The sequence below is a fragment of the Corvus brachyrhynchos genome, unplaced genomic scaffold (genome assembly GCF_000691975.1).
Source record: "Corvus brachyrhynchos isolate BGI_N302 unplaced genomic scaffold, ASM69197v1 scaffold194, whole genome shotgun sequence".
In the NCBI taxonomy this organism is placed as follows: Eukaryota; Metazoa; Chordata; class Aves; order Passeriformes; family Corvidae; genus Corvus; species Corvus brachyrhynchos.
The window spans coordinates 4,780,082-4,803,069 of NW_008237890.1; the positions used below are offsets into that span (position 1 = coordinate 4,780,082).

General features: G+C 39.5%; 1 protein-coding gene across 1 annotated transcript in view; it reads right to left on the reverse strand.

Moving 5' to 3' along the window:
• FREM1 (FRAS1 related extracellular matrix 1) overlaps nucleotides 1-22,988 on the reverse strand; it is a 66,597-nt gene that overhangs the window by 42,464 nt on the left and 1,145 nt on the right. The window contains 13 exon segments of the mRNA XM_017732885.1: nucleotides 3-134; nucleotides 679-846; nucleotides 1,859-1,949; nucleotides 3,107-3,303; nucleotides 3,873-4,015; nucleotides 4,673-5,017; nucleotides 6,576-6,707; nucleotides 8,517-8,625; nucleotides 10,020-10,343; nucleotides 11,014-11,210; nucleotides 11,718-12,013; nucleotides 12,557-12,651; nucleotides 17,733-18,231. Of these exon segments, the coding sequence (XP_017588374.1) occupies nucleotides 3-134; nucleotides 679-846; nucleotides 1,859-1,949; nucleotides 3,107-3,303; nucleotides 3,873-4,015; nucleotides 4,673-5,017; nucleotides 6,576-6,707; nucleotides 8,517-8,625; nucleotides 10,020-10,343; nucleotides 11,014-11,210; nucleotides 11,718-12,013; nucleotides 12,557-12,651; nucleotides 17,733-17,963 (2,460 nt within the window). The 5' untranslated portion in view covers nucleotides 17,964-18,231.

The following is a 22,988-nucleotide window of genomic DNA, read 5'->3' on the forward strand; positions in this document are numbered from 1 at the left end:
ACACCTGGCGGGTGCTGCCTCAGCAGGGGCAGGAAGAGATGCTCTCGTTTTGTGTCTGCGTCAGAGATGAGAATGTGTCCCTCTGTAACAGAGGTCATGCCACCCTCTTCCACTCTCAAATGGGTTGTAAAGACCTGCAGGAAGGAGAAATGCTGAGCTCTCTTTGCTGCTGCACCTCCAAACACACAGCAGACAGGGTTATTCCCATTTGCTCTGCTATAAGGATGTGTGACACCTTAAAAAACAAAATGCCAAAGGATATAATCTTTTCTGCTGTGTTAGAAAAACCTAAGGAAATTACCAACAATGGGCTATAATATGTGCATCCTAGTTCTGATCCCATTCATGGAAGCTTCTGACCTGCCTTATAGGCAGTAAGCAACACAAAATGTAGGGATGCAGTTTTGCTAACCAAGATGCGACGTACATGTTTTTGAACAGATACATAGATGCCAAAGTTAGTCCTCGGCTTACTTAGCACAAAAAAATCACATTGCGCACTCACCAGACTTCACCTTCTACTTCAATCCCAGTGCAAGCCGTGTGCAAGGTGCTGAAACCCTGATCCCATGGAAAATTCATTTTTTATCTCAGTAAAATCAAAATATTTTTCTGCACTTCTGTTTCTACTCAAAGCAATTTCCAAGTCCTTTTTTCTCACTTTCACCACCACCGTACCTCTGGGGCTTGGTTGTCCACAGGAAGAATTGTAATATTGAAGCAGATCCCATACAAAGTGCCTCCATGCTGATTGCTGACAGAAAAAATAAACTGGACTTGCTGAGGTTCAGGTCCAATGTCCTGCAGGGGTGGCATGTAAGCAATTTTCATATAGTTCACGGCATGCTGCAAAAAGAGAAGAGGGGTGCATGTAAGAGGAGATAATGGGGGTATCCATAATCCATGACATTGGGGACTTTTATCATCCCCTGTTTAGGTGTAATCCAGCCATCAAAATAAATTTCAGAAATTTTGCATGTGCTCTTTAGCTACTAGACACACCTTGATTAAATGCATCTTTAGATACAAATTAGGTGAGTACAGGTTCAAATACTCAAACCTGTAGCAAAAAATATAGATATGGTTTATAAGTGATAATGGAGTTGATGGCCTGACCTTCTTGATGGATCCCTTTAAAAATGCTGGTCCAAGGACCTTTTAAAACTGTGACTTTAAAATAAACAATGCATGAAAGCTAACATCTCCCACAGCAGCTGAATTTCATCAATGTGAATAGTAACTGCATGTCCTGTGTTCCATGGTGAGGACAGGCCAGTGAAAGAAATATCAAAAATCTTGCATCCAGATACGTATATTAGGCACACATTTTAGAATATGTAGGTTCAGAGCTGTCATTATGGTACTGCAATGATCATCATGCAACTTTAACCATACAGCAGGATATAAAACAAGACGCTTTAGTAATACTTATTTGTCAAACTACAAAAGCATGAAAACGGAACTACAAAAAATCTGTTCCATCCTATGCCATCCTCTAGTACATCCACTGGTGGAGACACTGAGAAGAAGTAGGAAACTGTTCAAGGTCTCATTTCCACATTTTGTGTACTTTTTCCTTCCTCTTACATCATGTGAAGCCAAATTCATCCTACCCAAGCAGCTGTAGCCCCTGCTGGTTTTAGGATAGATGTGTTTATATATTCCAAAACTGAAGCATAATAGAAATTTGTTATAAAACCTGGTATTGGAATAGCAGAGTTTTGAGTTTCTTAAGCAGAGCTTGTGATAGTACTGCTCCTCGGTTTTCACCTCCTGTTTTCCTGTCAGATACAACTGTGCACTTGTAACTTTTGAAAATTGTTTAGAACTCATTGTGGTATCAGGTAACATAACAAACCTGAGTAAATGACTGCAGTGCAAGAGCAGCAGGATCCTTGACCAATTTGGGGATGGTGTCCACCATAAACAGCTTCCCAGCATCCGAGTAGCTGCACAAAAATATGCATGTCATATCTTGGCTAGCAATACCAAAGAACAAGAAAAATAGCCACATAGCTCGATCTTGCATTTCAAGTTAGCTTCACACTTTCAACTGCATTGAAAGGAAAAACATTTTCCTTTCTTCCATCCTTGTCACCCACTTAAGCATTACCACAGAAAACTGTCCAAATGAAATATTTTTCAGGATGATCATGAAAAATCATCTCATAACTTATAAGCAAGCTCTGGAATTGCTGCAAGTGTGTCTCCACACACCCCAGATACCATTTACACCACCTGCAAATCTAGTCCATCACATTCTTGTTACTTGCACACCTGTGTTTATCTTTAAGTAGAAAAATTAATTATTTCTAGTTTCATGCATCGTATAAACTCTGAAATTAACCAGTTTCCAGCCACCCAGCTTTCCAACAGCAGTAACAGGCAAACTGGGTAACCATGTGGCTATTTGACTGATGAGGGAAACAGCTTTCTCCCCCAGCTGCATACTGATCCTACGTTGCTTGAGGTCAAAATTGAGAGTGTTGATTGATCTTCAGCTTAAACCATACAATGTCTGGATTCAAAACTTTTCATTTAGCAAATTGTTGCTGATGGTCTAAAGAGATTACAGCACCAGTGATGTAAACTGCTATTATACCCATTCATTCCATACCTCCCTTGCTCCCACAGCCTGTTCTGCCTGTTTTCTGCTCTACAGCTTCCTAGTCCACAATCAGGAGTGCCTGATACATATTCTTGAAAAAGCTGCAGCACCTTCTCTTCTCAGTCTGGGGAAGGCACAGGTCAGCCTCATTCCAACAGTTAGGAGAGGTGCTGTGACTTGTACTTGAGGCTGGACAGGATCCCACAAGTCAGTGTAAAATCCAACAAAAGGAAATAAAATATTTCACATGACTTCCCACTTCTTATTCCTTGTTAAACTATGCATTACCTATTTTTTATTACTCTGTGTACTACTCTGTTGCTTCAGGCTCTAGCTCACCCTTAATCAACAGGAGAGCTGCACCCAGTTGTTGTCACCTGCACTGTCAACAAACAGATGAAGAACTTGAGGCACATGCATGTTACTGCCACTGAGGCTGCTCCTGTTACCTGGGTTGTTCCCCTGTCCCACCTGAAAGGTATGTCAGGTTGCACCTACCCATGGGTGCAAGAGAAAAATGGGGCAGTGGTTACGGTGTATGTGAGCTCTCTGTCTTGCTCTTCCACATCTATGAAGTGGAGATGTTTCTTTGTTAGGTGAGAAATCTCAGTCTCCTTAACAACCAGGTGACGGGTCACTCCTGGAGCTTCTCTGGGTAGCTGATCATCCACAGGGATAATGTGAACCACCATCACCTGAGATTGGGGAGACAGTAGAATAGTCAGCCATTCCTCTCAGTAAGAGTGTCCCGAGTAGCTGTTCACCAACATGCGCACAGAAGTAAGTGGATCACTGGAATATGAGATACAGGATGTGTCTGTCATGCTATACCATCAACACAAGAGTAACGGAGGTATATAACAGTTAAATGCAAAGCCTTTGAATCTCAGAGATTTCCCTTTAAATTAAATGCAAAATTAAATTCAGTATGTTGGATTTTTGTGTGAAAAAAATAATCTGTTCTCAGTTGACTTCAGGAGGGTTTTTTTAATTTGTTTGTACTGTCTCCAAATACAATTTGTTTTCAACATTTCATATTATAATATAAGAAAAGGTCTTTTTGATGAACTTGTCTCTATTCAGCCAGGGAGTTACCTCATTGAAAACAAGAACAAGAAATAGCCCTGAAGAACACTGTTTGTGGTGGTGACTGCCATCAGAAAAAATCTATGCCAGTTTTATTTGAAAGCCAGCCAGAACAGGTAAGATATCAACCATTTGAAGAAAAAATTCAGGAGACTGCAAAGATGTTTCTGTTTCATACCTGTGGCTCTGAGAGGTTTGGAGGGTCATGGCTATCACATAGCACAAACTCAAGGGAATCTTCAAATATTTCTCCTCCCAAATGATGATAATAAATTATTCCATTAAATAGATCCCTCTGAAGAAAACTGTTGACAGAATACCCTGTTGAATTGAAGAATACATCTTCCTTTGAACACTCCATGATTTTAATACTACACCAAAGTTATGCATTAGTTATGTGAGTAGCTGGGGAAGTATAATATCTTCTTTTTCACCCTAACTGGAGCAAATCCTTTGAAATGTTGTCTCACTGTCTTCCACATTCTCTGAAGATCACCAGCTTCTTTTCTGTGTCACTTAAAAATCATTCAAAAAAAGAAGCAACGCAGAAAACAGGCTGAAAGCCCTGTTCAGAAGTCAGAAGAGAATTTGCAGGACTGGCAGTCTCTGCAGCCTAGCACAGGAATTTCTGGGTTGTTACGTGGAAGGAGAGCTTTCTCATCACTTAGCATAATTAGCATCGTGTATTAGCTCTGAATTTGTCACAGATCCTTGCATCTAAACTAACTCCTGACTAGCCCAATATTTTTTCCAGAGAAAAGTACTGTAGGAAAATAGACTCAGAATGGAAGAATTACAGGAGAAATTGTGTACACAGGTACAGTTATCCTAGTGCAGAGACCAACATTAATTAGTGATGGGGTTTTACACTATAATGAAAGAAGTCCAAATTTGCCATTATTTCTGACTCTAACATTAAATGTATTTTTAAAAAGAGGGGACAAAGAAAAGTGTCCTTTTATGGATGTGTTCCATTACCTATCAAGTTTGGTCCTGGTTTCTTCATGATTTCTCCAGCCTGTGATGGCTTGGTAATATTGAATAGTATGTAATCGTCACTGGAATCCATGTCAGAAGCATGAAGCATGGAGCCCTGAATCAGGATTGTCTGTCCCTCGTGAACTTCAATGACCACATTGCTGATCAGAAATGGAGGGCTGTCATCTTTAGGGAGGATATTTATTGGGAACTTATGGCGAATGCTGTGGGGGCCATCAAAAATTCTAAATACCACAAAATCCTTAGTAGAATCACTGTCATCATGATGGTAGTGAACAACTCCAGCGTGAATGTCAGAGACTGTGAACATGAATCCTTTCCCTCCTGTCAAAACAGTGGAAGAAAACACATCAAAAATGTATGGTTCAGCCCAGAAAGGAATCTTTGCTCTAATACAAAGATTATTGAGGGAGAGAAATGAGCATTGTATTTCTAACTAGAAAAATCAAATGTAACTTCACCTACCAAAAACAAGTTTGTTGGAGCTGAATGGTTAATAAGAATGCAGAATTTGCAGCTGTGATAGCAGAGAAAATCTTCCAAATGTCATTAAAGGTAACTGGAGGCATTAAGGATTTTTAACTGCAGTAGTTTCCACTTTAATTTCAACCTCTACTTTCTTATCAGACCATTTTACACGCATTTTAAGCATCAAAGAAAATAGGCCTTATCATTAAAGCTCAGGATTTCACTGCAAGTAAAATATAATGATGTGGCAATTTTGGTGTGTTGAGGTTATTGTCTGTAATAAGACAATTTTATACTTCTGCTTCACTAGAACTGTTATGCAAACAGACAAATATTCAGGCAAGGTACAGGATTCAAGACAGCAAGCTGGCCCTAAAATGTATGATATCCCCAGGGCCACCAAGAAAAAAAGCCAGGCATTCCTCTAAGGTTTTACACAAAAAAGGCAATTGCCAAAAATTGTGGTGATATTTTCCTTGGCATGTACCTATGCATACAGATAAAAAGACAGTAAGGTGCAGTCAGTGGAGGTGAAATATCCACCTCTGGCTGCTGCATGGTAGTCTGAGAAACGCTCAAACTCAGTATGCAAGGGCAGGAGTGCCAGTGGGAGATGGGCCCTGGCTGGCTGCACAGTCCCCTAACACTGTCTCTGGGGCTGAGTCCACCTAGCACTGCTGACACCACACAGTTCCTGTCTGCAGCTTTGCAGGAGGAGGATCTTTCAGACACTGGACTACTTGGCAGGGGTTTCCTGAATTTAAATTTACTTCTGAATAGTTTCTATGTTTGCTATATTCAAAACACTGCATTTCCCTTTTCTTTAAATAGTTGTTTTATGTCTTTAGGTTATGCATTTTACATGAACACATTCAACTGTCAAAAAACTCAGCATTGATAGTGGCAACATGTTCCCACCCTGCCAAGCTCAGAGTGACTTCCATTACACAACCTTTTTCCCAAGCACTGTGGCAACTCATGCGCTGAAGAGCAAAACTGGTAGTATTGATAATGCAGAAGGCTAATGAGTTAGAAGTCTAATTTAATTTCCACTTTTTGAAATAAACCTTAAAGCTGCCAGTAACAACCATATCCAAATGTTGTCTATTATTTGCCAACAAATCAAAATCACTTGGCGTTCCTTAACATCTGCAAGCAAAAATGTAAGAACTGAAAATTTATTGACTGTGTTTCTCCTCATGCTGCTCAATGAAAACATAGCTGATTTTTTTTAATTTCAGCTTTGGAATGTAAATGTACGTTAAGTAAAGGTTTAAATACTGAATTTTTGAACATTCCTGTTTCAATACCCATGCTTAGCACAGTTGTAGCAGAAGGTGGTCAGCAGAGGGAGCAGAGCTGCTGTTTAATCACAGAGGAGATTTTTCCAGTCTCTGGAGCTGAAATGACCTACCTCTCACTGACAGCCGCCCATGCTGTAAGCCATCAACTGTGACCAAGCGAACATTTTGGATATCATCATTGTCTACTATTTGGAAGTGTTGCCATGTGATGGGTCGGGACTGCCCCTCTAGGAGGTTGAGGCCTGCAAAGAGGAGAAAGTTACATCACTGTCAGCATGTAATGCTTCTAAAGGTGTTTCCAACCAGGAAAAAAACCCAGAATATTTAATTCTAACTACATATCTACGTGTGAAAGGCATTGCAGTAGAAGTTTAGATTGGATATTAAGAAAAATTTCTTCACTGAAAGGGTGATTTAGCTTTGGAACAAGCTCCGCAGAGCAGTGGTGGTCACTATCCCTGGAAGTGTTCAAAAAACAAGTAGACATTGCACTTCATGATATATTTAGTAGGCATGGTGGTATTCAGATGAAGGCTGGACTTGAAAATTTTGGAGGTCTTTGTCAACCTTAATACTTCTATATTGTTATGATTCTGAGGCCACCTAAAAGGCTGATAACAGCTTCTGACATACTTGAATTAGTTCACTGTCTTTAAGGAATCTTTTTCAGAGAAATAACCAATTCTGATGTAGAATGCACCTAGTTTAGGTTGCTTCATGTGCAAGCTGCACATTGTGCCCTGGGTGGGGGGAAATCTCTGGAGCTCTAGGTAAAAAGCCATGAATGGGCATGGACCCTTTGTCTAAAAAAAAGGGCATGGGGTGTGGCTGGTCATACAGAGACTGCAGGACCTGATGTGAAACAAGAACAAATATCACCATTGGAGCAAGTACACACAGACTATGGGGGTATAAAATTCAGGGATTCCTTTGGTCAGGGTCCCTCCCTGGCGACACCAAGTTTGAGCAGTTTTTGTGTTGCTGCACCACAGTTAAATCACATAAAGGAAACAGAGATCTAGGATTCCGATATGGGAAATCCAGATTGAGCAGTAACAGAAATTTGTCTGATAGTGTGCATGTGGTGAGCATAGAAAGACAAGCAGGACATCCATCACGTCACTGGAGCCACCTGCTGCGAAGGGGCTTCAGTCCCAGCAGTAAAATCTTGGGTGGTGCAAGTGTGGCTCACAGAGACAGGCATCTGAAAGGTCAGGCAGGAAAGTTGCCTTGACATCTGGTTTCCAGTTATCTGGTAATCTAATGAGGCACATTTCTGGAGTTTGCACCAACAGGAGCATTGAACTTGAAATCTCACAATGTCTGAAACTGGGCATTTAGCTTCTTTATTGAGTCTGCATTTAAAAATGTATGTTGATCTTCATGGCAGAAGACTGTGTTTTTTTATTTTACTCAGACAGCCATTTCAAGTGGGGTTTCTCTGGAAGACGTTAGGTACCTTCTTCTCAGCTCCTTTCCTTTTCTACTGCTAGGCATATTTGATCTTAAACCTTTAAATATCAATGCACTCTAGATGAGAGACTCTGTTCCCTTTCCAGTGCAGGCATTATGAATCTGTTTGAATTAGCCTTAACCTTGTAAGGTTTCCAGGCTTTAAATGTCTGGTGGTATATCATGCCCTCTGTTCCTAGTTGTTCATTTTTGCACTTCCAACTTTAACAATACCAGCAAGACTTGGTCTTTCGCACATGCTACCCCACTATTCTTATTCCATCATATATTTGCCCTTAATATTTATATTTTTTTATGTAGAGTTCATTCTACAAGGAAATGCTGTATAAATAAATCCCATTTTTCCTGTAACTCCATTTATTCTTTATTTTTCATTCCTGTTAAGTCATTAGATCCTTTTAAAGTTTTTGTAATATGTTCTCTCCAAAATTGAGATAGGGAAAAAATAGATTAATTCTCCTTCAGTTTAATGATGCTTAGACTCCAGGTGTAAATCTGAATTTTAGAGCTTTTTCAAATATATCTCTCAAAATGTTATTAACTCTGAGGCAAAATAAACTGAGTATAAGAGATCTCACCTGTATTCCATGAAACCCGAGGGGCATTTGTATCTGTTGTTCTGATAGAAAGATGCACAGTGATTGGCAAACTCCTTTCAAAGTAGAAGTCATGAACCTCAAACTCCACCTGTTAAGAAAACAGATAAACTACTTATTGAAAACTGGAAACCAAAAGTAATTCAAAAAACATATAGTGCGTTCTCTTCTGAGAGCTCTTACAGGCTTCTGATAATATGTTAATAAACAAAACTTGATTTAGCTTCTAAAAAGAGCCATGGAAGTTCTGCACAAAACTGAATATCTGCCTTCTTCACTCTTTGCAGTGAATTATGTGAAACTTAGTTTGTAGTGTGTGGAATTTTCATTTTTGTTTGGAGTGCAGTTAACTCAGCAATTAATATAGAGCTTTTTTTAACTAGTAATAATACAAAGGGAGGAGACATTTCCTGCTCTTTTAAGAGGTGTAGGACCAAAACCAGATATGATAGAAAATATATGCACTAGTATAGAAAAAACAAAATTTTTTAAAAATCGAACTCTTGAGTTGTCAAACTCCAGAACTGTCAAATTCTTGAACATGGACTCAAACAATGCTGAAAGCAGAACAGTGATGAGGCACTCAAGGAGCAGATGTTTTGGATGTGTGGTCCTCACACTACGGAAACAGGGAAAGGAGGCTCCTGTGACAGCCAAGAAAAAAATGAGACAAGCCTTGTCAGGGTCAGATGCCAATTACTGTTACTGTTGCTCTGCTTTCCAGGCAACCCTTTCCTCAGCTTACCTTGCTTTGGCTTTTTTTTCTTTGGTTTTATTACTTTAGTACCAACCATTTTGCTTTGATTGGAAAATTCCTTAACTATCTTATCAGACAGTTATTTCGTAACTCACTCAATAACCTGCAGACAGAAGCTTGATCTCATTCATCATTTGCATTACGCTTTCCGTGTTAGTGACATGCATTTATTATTCCCAGCAGGAACTGTTGGGAGTCCCTTTTTGTTATCTCTAAACCACCATTATCACAGCAGGTAGGGTGTAAGGCCAAATAGCAATCCTGACCTTTAACTGGTCCATTTTTCATGAGTTTAAATATGTCACCTCTGCACAGGTCACAGGGATCAGTAACATCATGCAGGGACAAAAGCTGTGTGGAAAAGGCACCACTGATCTTTCCAAAGGCTCTTGAGTAGATCTACAAGTACTGTAATTTCACTATTCCTCTTATTTTAAAAAAATCCAGTTTAGATAGTTCTCAGTCAGAGGGATTAAAAAGTTTTCAGTACAAAGAAATTCTTATGTAGTGAGCAATAAACATCTATTTTGTGTTAGATAGTTAAGCTGACATGTCATACGAGAAAGCAGTAAAAGATTTTAACTCTGCTCCTGCATTGCATGTAGTTTTTAAAACCTTTTTCCTGAAAAATATCCATTACATATGATTACATTTATTTCCATCTTACTTAAGGAGATGAAAAACAGCAAATACTCGCACTATTATGAGTGAAAACATTGCACTGTTACCTCATAATTCCTCCTCTCTGTGTGGCTGTTATTTGGAGGCTGATAAGCAATGAGCATGTCATTGAGATCTTTCCAAGTGAAGGAGCCAACAGGTTTCGTGTGGTCAGATAGGTGAGTGATAAAGCCCTGTGGAGGTGGCTTGGTAATGTTGAATACAAGCAGGGACTTTGGAGTTTCATTGTCTTCAGCATCAATGGTTGTGGTTGTAATAGGGGTTAAAATAAATTGATCTACTTCCAGGGTGAACTTTGCCATTGGGGCAGCTTTGGGTGTTCGGTTGGGAACAGCACCTTTAATCTGAACAGGGAGCCATGCATACTCCGTCTACAACAGGAAAAAATGAGACAAATAAACAGGCAAAGTAAAGCAAAAAAATAAATTCTACTTCTTTTAGCTTCACATAGCAAATTGGGGTACATGTTAAAGCAATAATTATTTGGAAAAAAAAAAAAAACCTGAAACATTTTAATTAGAAAATGCCTAAAGTAAATATTGAGACATAATTAATACGACTTTCAGGTTCACTAGTCTTATTTGTGTCCTTAATTTGGGACTGAAACAATTTACTTAATGTGATGTGAACTTAATAAATTACTTTATCTGACAGAAACATGCACAAGCCATTAATTATTATTAACTGAATATGTTCACAGAGCTCTTAACTTATTAATTACTGTATATGCTGAAGTCAGTGCAGATCATGCTGTATAAAAGTTGTGGAGTTATGCCAGAATTAATTCTTCTCTCAGGATAAACTACTTATGTTTGACAGTAATCAACCAGAGGTGTTTCTTTGTAGCCATAATGGTCTAATCATAGAGGCATGGAGCTAATGCCTTCCATTTGCTTAGCTGGCAAAGTTCTAAGAACTGAAAAAACTTAAAGGATTCCTATCTCTCTTCAAATGTGAAAAGGATAAAAAACAAAAAACCAACCAAACAAAAAAAAAGCACAGGATGACAATCAGATATTATAAACTTGCATTAAAATCTACCTTGTGCAGAGTTTTGCTTCTGCTATCTGAGAGATCCAACCTCACAGGAATATAATCAGTGTCAGGCGAGGGGGGGTCAAGGTGTCGATACTGAATGCCCATCCTCAGAAATTCATCACAGCTCATTTTTTTGTTGTTAATGACTCCTAGTCCCAGTGTACAGCTCCCATTTCCGCACTGTTGTCCCAGGCTGTGCTCTGTAACCCAGTAACAGCAATAGTGAAACAGATACCAGAGCAGAAACCAACACGGGGAACCTGCCCTTGTAGCTAAAATAAACCTCAGAGAGAGACAGTGTGATGAGAAGTAGGGCTCCTTTCCTGACTTAATTTCTCCTACACGATTTTGTTTTCAAATTACATCTTCCAACTCCATCCTCCCTTGGTATCTTGACTAGGTGCTGCCTCCAACAACTACCTCTGCTGTTTCTACCAAGTCTTGGCACTCACAAAGCTGTCACATTGGTCCACATATCTAGAAGCCAGAAGCAGAGTCCAGTCAAGGAATTATTGACCCAGATCTGTGATCTGCATTGTGCCTCACAAAAATTTCATGTCCCTTTCACATCCATGATAGCTCAAGCTGTTCATTAAACTTCACATGACCCACTCTTACCCAGCACATCTGAAACAACCCACTGCTGCAGATTTCATCTGCTGGGTCTCTTTGAACATGCTAATACAAACAACTAAAGCACATCATACTAGTGCCAGGGAAGAATGGCTGATCTCCACGAAACTGCTCTTGCTGCTCTTTCCTGGTGACAAGCTGGCCATGAGCAGGCAGGTGAGTTTCCGAAGAGATTATGGAAATGGTGCAATCCAGGTTTATCTTCCTGTCATAATCAAAGGTGAGGATGTTCTTGTCAATCACCCTGGACAGACCGTGGTATTCAGGGACCTCCAAAGCATGGGAACGCATTTTTATGATGTTACAGTCTGGCTCAAGTAACTGCACATGGAGGGTGAATGTTTCTACAAACGTTTCAGTTTCTGTAAACCTGCAAGTGACAGAAGAAAATTAGTTATGCTTCATCCCATCTTCAGTTGCTTTGTGATTTGGGTATTGTCCTCACCATCTAAACTGAATTACTTGAACCCCTTTCTCTCTTGTGTGGTCAAGCCTTGAATTGCCATAATCTGCCCAAATCCCCATGCTTGTAAGCAGGGTGTCTTTGTGAAGGAAGAGGTTATTCGCTGTGTATATGTGAGAGTGTCTGTCCCTATCAGCAGGACAGCAAAGAATATGCAGTACTCTGAAAGTACAGTTGTCACTTCCCATAGCACAATGAAAAATCATTATTTTTCTGTAATAAGCAAGCAATACATAATACACATTAAATGGGCATTATCTGCAATACATGGTGAGAAATGTTTCTGTAAACAGATGGTCACTTGTTAACTAATGATGCAGCTACTGGAACTAAGTAGTTACAGCATGTACAGCAGAACATGCTCTAACTGTAAAAAATGGACTGCTTGCTCTTCCTGAGGTCAGCTGGGCTCCTGGCAACAGTGAAGTGCGATCTCCTGCTGCTCCTTACCTGTACAGCCTGAGCATGACCATGTCTTCATCTAAAATTGGACATCCATTGTGGGTATATTTGACTTCATTAGGAAGGAAGTGACAGTCAAAAACCTACGAAGGAGACAGAATAGACTTGACACCACACTGCCAAGGATATTAACTTCACAACACCTGTTCCACTTCTCTCTGAGTGCCTGGAATACATCAGACTGAGGAAATTTTTAATATGTAGTTCGTTTCTACAAGTAGGTATTCACCTGTTCTGTAATCTCCCAGTAAGAATCAGAGCAACCACTTAAACATGGGGCTGCTAGCACTCCACAGTTAGAAGGGCAGAGGTCATATGTGATTGTTTCAGGCTGCCAAGTCCCTCCCCAGTACAACACATAGTTTGACCTCATCTTTACTGCAGCCTCTGGAGTTAAGGACACAGGTGTATCCAGCGGCACATACAACTGCAGTGGTGCTGAAAAGACAGCAGGTCCAGCATTATAACATGAGATTTATTGACTTTTAAAGTTGCTCATGGCAATTGCTTGATCATATAGTAAATCTTGCTTTATGACTACTACAAATGGGCTACAAAAATACAACCCAGCGAAATTTCTGTTAGAAACTTTGCTCAGATTTGTTAGCTCTTTTCTAGATCAGATGTTGTCTCTGCACCATACCAAGATCCAGCCCCAAAATCAGTATAATCCACTTCAAAAAAGCAATCTGTCCCATGGTGTTCCCTATGTTGTCCCTACCAGCTAATTCAAAATAGACTAATACTTACAACACACCGGATACAGGTAAAATTTGTGAGTCTGTCTGGCCACAGTTTGACATCTAAGCCCGACACTTACTTCAGGCAGATTGATTTATTTAATGGTTGGTTGACTTGTGAAAGCAAGGCAATGAGGAAACATGCCTGACACAAAGAGAAAAAAGATTGCTTTGTAGAACTGTGATACACTCATTCTTTGGAAAAGGGATTTGGATTCTGGGGCATACAATTTTCGTGTTCTCAAATACTGCAATTTGCAAGACTGGCAAATTATAATTCCCATGCAGTGGTGTTTTTTTACAGAAACAACATCTGAAAGCTCCTAGCATTGATAAGACTATGTCTATGTTATCCTTTTGATAACAGGGAATCCCTACATAGTCCATGGAGGATGGAGGATACTCATGTTTTGTAACTAAAAGGCATGTTCTAGCCAGCAAGAAACCCAAATCACTGCATTTCCTAAGCATTTTGCTATGAATGTTAATGTAGTTTTCATTGTATTTTTTAGGAGCAGTATTCACAAATCATTACATGGACTTTCACAGACTAAAGTGAAATCTGTTCAGCATTCACTAATAGACCTAAAGAGGCCATAACTAATAGTGATTAATATACTTATATGGCCGACTGACTAGCCACTTTTTTTTTTTTTCAAAAAAAGAAGAGGTAACTTTTTAATGACAGTAATTTTTTAATATATGACAAAAGAATCATGAAAATGAAGTGCCTTACTTGAATTGCCTTTGTTTCCCCAACCACTTTGGAGGATGCTGAAATGACTGAGGGACTTCAGTGAGGTTCTAAAATGTTGACTAAAAGTGTAGCTCATAAAGAAAATTTTTAGATATTCTGACTTTCAGTGTAAAAATTACGTAATAATTTAATTCTAAATTAATTGTTATTGCATAGTTAACTGAAGCACCTCATGACCACTTTGTGGATTTATGCTAAAGGATAAAAGAACTACTGAACTTCATTTCTTTCTAGCCATTACACAGAACAGAACTTACATCTTTCTATAATGGAAGAACAGTTAGAGTTTCTCAGCTTCCATTATTAGTGAGAGGGTCCATTTCCTCTGAAGTTATTCTCAGGTGCTCAAGCAATGTGATAATTATTCTATATTCTTAGCAATTTTAAAATTTATTGCCTGCTTTTAACTTTCATCAAGAAGTTCATTGTGCAAAGTCTTTCCCTTTTTTTGCCTGTTTGTTTTTTTAAATGATGAGTTAGTTGATTTTCAGACATATATACATGGATTAACCTCTTGGAATAATCTGTAAGATATAGTGTTATGGAAAATATGCTTGATTTTATTTGTTGGGACTGCTTAGAAAGGAAAGAAAAGAACAATTTGTGGAAAACAAAATTACTCTCATATGATGTAGGTTTTGACTATGTTGTGGCTGTTCTGTTGTGTATTATTTTCAAATGCCATAGAAATATGTGCTTTGCTTTTTTTCAAACAAAACCAACAAATATGTATTTTTCTTACTTAATGTCTCTTCTTTCTTAGTACAAACTAGCATAAAGGAACATGATAGTTAACTAATCAATTGGATAGTCTTATGTGATATTCCACAAAAACAGAAAATAAAATTAAGTAGTTATGTGGTATGGTATCTTAAAAAAAAAAAGTATATTATGTACAAAACCCACTCGTATTGTCATTTCAGAAGCTTAATATTGTGCACTGAAAGTAAGATTCTTCACTGACATAAATCAGTGCAGATCCCTCAAAGTCAAGAGGATTTTGGTTACAGAATGGTGTTTTGGGGGACCATGTCAAAGGCTTTACAGAAGTCAAGGTAAATGGCATCTGTAGCCCTTGCCTTGCCCACTGATGGAGTCACTCCACACAGAAAGCCAATGGGTTGGTCAGGCAGGATTTGCCCTTGGTGAAGCCATGCCAGGTGTCTCAAATCACCTCGCTGTCCTCCATGTGCCTTTGCACAGCTTCTAGGAGGATCTGTCCCATGATGTTCCCGGGCACAGAGGGCAGGCTGAGAGGTCAGTAATTCCCAGGAAAGAACCACCCTTTTTAAGGATGGGTACTGTATTTCCCTTTTTCCAGTCTGGAAACTGGGATTTCACCTGACCACCACAACTTTTCAAGCATCATGATATGTGAATTTCCAACTACATCAGCCAGTTCCCCCAGAACTCTGGGATGCATCTCACTGGGTCCAATCATATAAAATAACTTATGCCTTTATTTTTAAGACATCATTTGTTCCACATCTTAATTGATAGCAAGGGGATGGAAAATTTAGCACCTTTCTACAAAGGTTTGTTAACACTGACTGACAGTCAGTTTATATGTGTATTGAGACACAATCTGCTTTGTAAAAAGAAACATCTGGTTTATGTTTCCTGATACGTTTTCCTTTTGTATGAACAGGCAACTCTAATTGTCTATAAATTCACTGGGTGAGACAAAGGAAATCTAAATCTTTTTCTAATTAATGTTGAGCTTTGTTTTTTTCCACTTCAACTGCTTTTCAATTACAATTTGTAATTAAATTGTCATACATTCCTAGAACATTACTCACTTTAATGGTAGTAAACCAGATCATACCAGAGACATTTTCTGGCTGCAGAATTTTCTGTAGAAAGATCATGAGTGGCACAAGGAGATCTGGACTCTGGCACCTTTTTTCAGGAATGGTGAAAGCTCAAGCACTGCCTCTCTCCAGCCTGCTGCCCTAGGGCCACCTGCCCAGCAGAGCTCTTCTCTCTACATGAGTGCCTGCAGCTTCCATGAGCCACACTCAACTGCCTGGGCATACATTCATGGCCATAAAAGAACAGGTGCTTAACAGAAGCGGGGCTGGGAGAGGGGAAGTCATTTGGAAAACAAGGTGTAGTGAATGCACATCCCGCAGGATCTCTTGAAAAGGGCCTCTAACTATATGCTTGAAACATGTTGGGTTACACAGGACAAAACAGCTATTTCAAAATACCTGGGTCCTACTGCAGACAGAGGCTGAGGCAGAAACTGAAAGCAAAATCACCCCTCAGCCAGACAAATTGCCTGCAGAAGAGGTTTGCTATAGGTTTCACATTTAAGTCCCTCTTTTTCTCCTCTCCTTTAGACTGGATATTATGAAAAATTTCTTTACCAAAAGGTTGGTCAGGCATTAAAAGAGGCGTCCCAAGGGGTGGAATCACCATACCTGGAAACATTCAAAAATTGTATATATGTAGGGCTTGGGTACATGGTTTAGTAGTGGACCTTGCAGTGCTGGGTTACTGGTTGGACTCAGTGTTCTTGGAGGTCTTTCCAGCCTGAATGATTCTATGTTCATATGAATCAAGGACCAACCTCTACTGGGGAAATAGAGGTGGGGTACTATGGTCAGTGTCCCTGTGCTGGCAGAAAACAAGCCCTGGGGTAGCTTCAGCAGATGCACCTACACTCCTTGGGGCCAGTCTATAGAGAAGATCACACATTGTCCTGTCCATCACCTCCTGTTTTCCCTGGCATGCCTCTGCTCCTTAGGGGTGCTGATTCAGCTGAAGTACTTGTCAGTGGTATGCAAAAATAATAGTGATGACCAAGACAGAGGTTTTGAAAAACCTTTTGATACTGGTGCTCCTTCACCTATATTCACAGAAGATACCAACATCCCCAGAGAGTAGGTTTAAAACTATATTCATACACAAACACACAGAAGTGTGCTGTGGCACAAACCAGAATTTTTCAAAAAGCCAAAACCTGCTTGGCTATGGTTCATTAAAACCATTCATCTTCTGTCTATAATATTACATCTGCGTGACAACTACTTTCAACTCCTTCCTACTATAACTCAGGTGGGGCGATTTCTAAAGCAGATGAGTAGCAGAATGGTAATATGTGAAATACATTTCATTATTCCTACAGGCTTGACATTTGAACAGAAAACAGGGGAGTTATAATGTATTTGCCATCTGCTAACAATTTGGCTTCTGCAGAGCAGAACAAACAATGGTGTGCACAATGTGCTCATTGTATGTGATTATTTTTTTCTTAATTGCTCCTTAAGTAGTGGCTCCATGACTAAAATGCAGAATGCTGTAGTGGGCTATGCATTACCCAAGGGGCACTGGTTACTCTCATGGGAGAAAAATAAGCAGCTGAGAGACTGGATGATATCTCCTAACTGAAAGTTTTGAAATACCCATTCTTCACTTGTGAAAGGAGACCCTGACCAGACTCATTTCTGTGCACTCATGCTACTGAGCTCAGCTTTTGGATCTCAGGGCTGCAGTTCTCTACTAGCTGTCTTTTTAAGAAAAAGGCCGAATGCCACAGACCTTTCAGTTTCATGCCTTTTAGTTACTACCCAAAAGAAAAACAAAAATCAGTAAAGCAGCTCTTTTTAGTTTCTCCCAGACCTGCACACACCAATATTCAAGCAGCAAAACAGAGCCCAAATACCTGTGGAGTTAGTTTCCCAACCCTCTGTGTTATTGGCTCATTAATCACAACTTCTACTTTGCAGACATCTTTCTCTCTGGGTATGGAAAACTTGAGGTCTTCTTCTGACAGGAAGACAGACTGCCCCTTCATCACTTTAACCCCAAGGTTCAAACTAATAAAGGAGGAGCACACAGCTCTTAACATGACAGGCAGCAGTAGAAACAACCAGCTTTTCTCAATGGGCTTCATATTATAAGGGGGTGCCAGCCTTTTTCACCAGTAAAAAAATTTCTTAACAAAATGAGTCTTCTTTCTCCACCAGCAGAGTTTCACCATATAACGAAGGCATTATTAGCCACAGGCAAAAATGTATGATATGTTTTCTATTAATAGGTCCTTCTTGACTGAAATTTGGGCAGGACCCTTTCAAAATACACTTAGGTTTTTATAAAATTCACTGGTCACGCCTGACAAAATGATGAATGTGTTCTCAGAGTCCTTTCAAGGTTTGTTAATCCTGAAAAAAAAAAGGAAAATTGCTATAAGGCATTGAGCAACTATAGGGATAAAAACAGAACAACAAACAGACACACAATACCTGCCATCATTCCTGACAATTGCAGTTCATTTCAAGCAGCAGCTTGACTTCACCTTTGAATGCTATTCGGTGTACACATGCTCAGAAAATTAGGTATCTACCAATGAGAGTTCTCCCTCAACAGATCAGCTCTCCATGTGAATTCCAGGCACCTGTAGTCTGTATGCACATACAAACCCTTGCTGTGTAGGATCCTTTGTTACTGACCTTTTTAACTGCAGGACTGCATAGATATTAATAAAACAGTATGAGCTCCAAATAGTGTGAAAGTTCAAAGGTGCTCATTCAGATTAAATAAACCAGAAAGTGAGATGAAAGGAAGGTGGCCTCCTGTTAAATCTGTTTTCTCTCTGCCATTGGAGGCATGAGAAAAAAAATCAACCTCTAGTTGAAAACACCTTTCCCATGCCTCTCTACTCTTCCTGTTACAGTAAGTAACTGTGCCAGGACAGCAGCACAGGAACATGTGATATGGCATGGCAAAGCTGTAATTTTTCTTTAAAAAAAAAAAAAACCAGCTGAGAAAAATACAGTGAAAATAAAGAAGAAGAGATAATACGGAAAATAAATCTTTAAAAAAAAAAAAAACCAGCTGAGAAAAATTCAGTGACAATAAAGAAGAAGAGATAATACGGAAAATAAATTACACAAGTTTCTCATGTGCCTAGTTACAGTTAATCTTCATCTTTCATGTTTATAACCGCATAAAGAAAGAATTTTTCTTCTGACATTAAACAAGCACTATTGAAATCTTTTTAAGAGCCTAATTTCTACAATCCTCCAAAGTAACTGAATTTACAGCCCAAAGAATAGGAAGTGATATCGATTTAATAAAATTTGAGTAGATCGTAAGAGTTCCAAGACAGAAAAGTGTCAACATTCCTTTAGTTTATGTAAATTTTTAATGTCCTGACTACTTATTTGCCACAACCTTACTAACAACAGTGAACTTTCCTGAAAGTGAATTTAAAAACAAATCCTTGTATCTCTTTATTTGCTTTGTTGATTTTAACAGGTAAGTGTTCCCTCCACTGTTTCCAGAAGAATGACCTTCTAAACAGCTTATAATGGAATGCACATCTCCACCCAGTTTTAAATTTCACTGGAAAACAACTGGCAGTTCAGAAATTCTGTCAAACTATTCACTTCCTAAAGTTAAACAAGACAGATCCACTCACTTCACCACAGATTTAAGGTTGAGTACTTTGAGAGTCACATACATGTAAACTTCGATGTATGTTGACTATGTAGTCTGGGACATAAAATTTAAGTCTAGTTTTCTAAGTATTTATCTGAAAGTCTTTCCATTTTGGTTTAGAATATTGAAGCCATACCTGTCTGAAGAAAATCTGAGAGAAAATGTAGAATTCTAGCCAGTGGAAAAGGCATGAAATCCATGGTTGAATATTCAATAAGAAAGTAATGCGAAATTTTAGATTCAGCCTAGGACCTGGCAAAGTGCTAAGAAGCAGTTAATGACTCTGACGCACAGACCCCATGGTTTACCTCTCATGACAGTGCCAGTAACTGTCTGCTCCATAACAGCAGGCTGAGGCATAGATTTATGGTTCAAAATAGCCTTATTCACAGGCATTTTCTTACAGGACAACTCATCAGAAATTATGACATTAAAGCCCAGATAGTTTTTACTTTCTCTACTCCCACATAGATAGCTATCACAAAACCATGTGATAGTTGTGAGATAACCTCATCACCAGCTGGGGAATGGCACTCATGCAGAGATGTCTGCATCTTGACTCTGTTACAACCCAGGTTCATCTATTTCTTGTGCCTGCCCTGTAAATCCCAGCATTGAATGAAGCTTTAAACCTCAGGTGCAGGTACAGGTTTCTGTGCTCCCATTCCTTACCCTGCATCAAAAACAGAAAGTCTACAAGAACAGAGAGTCCACAAGAGGAATCAGGACCATTTTGATCAATTTCATGGTGGGTGTATGAGACATTCTCTGCTACAAATTTGGTCCTGTTGTCACTGTATATTACAGTCTTGCTTTGGCTACTTTAACATCCAGACACAGCTCCTGTATCACTATATATGTGTTTGTCCCATGTGTTTCAGCCACTGGACTCTACTTGGATGCTGTAGGACTCTCTCCTTAGGTGGCCAAGTGAAGATCTTGGGAAGTATAAGCTCACTTTCTCAATCACTTATCCAATCACAACAAAATGAAATGGCAAGGGATCCTTTCAGCACATAATGACAATAAAAATGAGAAGGTTTTGGGGTAAGTGCCATGATACTAACGCCCTCCCTATTTATAAAGAAGGTCATTGCTTCAGTGAAGTCATGTGTGTGCTACATGGTACTTATGCTAATTGACGGAGACAGTATGCTGCTCTTCAGCAGATATACAACTGCTAGTGATGCCACTGTCACTTTTTGTGGCTGCTTTGGACTTCCTTACTGCTCTCCCCTTAATATCACAGCTGAACCTGATTCACCCCTGATAATCCTTGGCATGCCACCTGTGTATCCAAAATGGACATCCAACTAAGGCACTGTTTAATTCCAAATGCACCAAAATATTTCAGGTATATTTAGTGGTCTAATGAAATAATGGTATTCATTAACAACACAGAAGGAGAATCAGTATTGCAAAATTAAGCTGCTTTCTCATCAACTTTCTAAGGGTCTGTCTATATGCCAAAACACCTGAGACAACTCCAAGTGCACTGGGTGAATGCAAGCCCACAGAAAGGTACCGGGTTTTGTCCCAGAAGTAAAACAGTCATGACAGTTCAGGGATATATCATATACTAGCTGTTATCCCTCAGTGGGGATGGAGCACATGATGTATGAGGAGAGGCAGACACAGCTGGATTTGTTCAGCCTGGAAAAGAAAGGCCTTATTGCTTATTTTTAGACTTCTAACAGAAGAGTGCCTGGAGCACGGGGAGAGACATGCAAACCCATTAAAACAGCAACAAGGGAAATTCACATTAGTTATTAGAAAAGAAGAAAAAAAAAGATATCACAAACATAGGCAGTGGAACGGATTTCATGGAGTCCTCTCAGATATATTTAATAAACTAATCAGAGCCTGAGTTGCTTGATGTAACTTTGAAGCCAGACTTGCTATAAAACAGGCTTTTCTTGGGGAAAGAGGTGGGAGGAGCTACCGTCAGAGGTCCTTCTTGCCCAAAATCATGTGCTGACTCTAAGCTGAAAAGGCAGAACCATCTGACTGCCAGGATCTAGGTTAATTACCTGGTGTATTTTTGCAAAATACTGCATTATACCCTGCCAACTGTCCAGTAATTCCCCTGAGATCCAATAAACCCATACTGGTATCAAAAATGTGGTAATGAATAAAGAGACCTCCTTTCCTGTGTACATTGGCCAGGCTGACTCTGAGATTTGAAAGCCTGGAATATAAATCCTGAAGACGTGCCCAAGGCATTGAACAAGGGACGCATGGCAACGGTGCTCTAAGGAGCTACTCATCTGCTGGCAGCTCCTGCCCACTCTGGGGAGAAGGCAGGGGGAGAAGGGGCCTCTGAGGAGGCAGGGAATGTGACTCTGTAGAGTTGACAGAGGGACATACCACACTGGGGACAGTGTAAAGGAGGGTTTCTGTGAACTTTAGATGTGGTTTGTTAAAAATTTCCTCCGAGTGACAGAACTAGTTTTCCCTCAGGGCTGCTGGTGCACATGTGGGAAATGATGCAATGGCTAATTACAAACATTAACGACTAGTGAGTCTGATTCTGAGGAGAGCTAAATTGATGTAAGTAAAAGATTAATCCAAGTAGTTTAGATAGCTATCTACCAACACAATAAAACCTGAAACAGCACCAATAAGTCTCAGCTTTAATACCTAAAACTTGACTGAAGAACCTGTAATCACTAGTGAGCTTGAGCCGAGTCTCAATGACACCAAAAGCCTTCACTCGGATTTGGATGAGACTTCAAGAGTTTCTCTGTATGTGACAAAATCTCTGGTTGCCTGGGATATTTCCCTGAACAGATGGATCAAAACTGCCCAACTCTTTTGCAAAGCTGGAAGGAGAAAATGGAGAATGATTGTTGTGGGTTGGAAGCTGGATTGATTTGTTTTAATGAATACCAGAAAAAGTTTGCAAGAAACAGAAGGAAGAGACAAATTTTTTTGAGGATGGGTTTAAAGAAAACATGTAAGAGCTTTCCATGATTTCTAGGAAAGGAGATGAATATTATTACAGCAATTAAAATCTAGCCCAGGGCTATGAAAGGATCATGAGCTATTAAATTAGGACATTGTCACTTCAGAATGTGCTCTTAACACATGCACCCCTTGGACTGTTTGTTATTTTATGGTTTTGTTCCATGCACTACAAACAAGGATTACAGGTTACCAAGAAGCTAAGTATTTGGCAAAATATTTCCTGAGTTAAGGAATGGCAGATAACACCCTGTATGCAGTTACACCTTGGACATACGTCAACAGAAAAGATGCATTTTGCCTGAGGTAAAGTACAATCCTGAGTTAGGTGAGATTATGACTAGTAGAATTCTCTAACTAGCAAAAAAGTAACTTGCAAAATCGCCTTTTAATAACTGTTTGAAGACACAGTGTATAATTATCTGCAGAATGTGTTGGAATGTCTCAGCACAACACAGTGACAGCAACTTATCTCTAAAAGGTGATGGTTCCAGACAAATATATAGAAATCAGC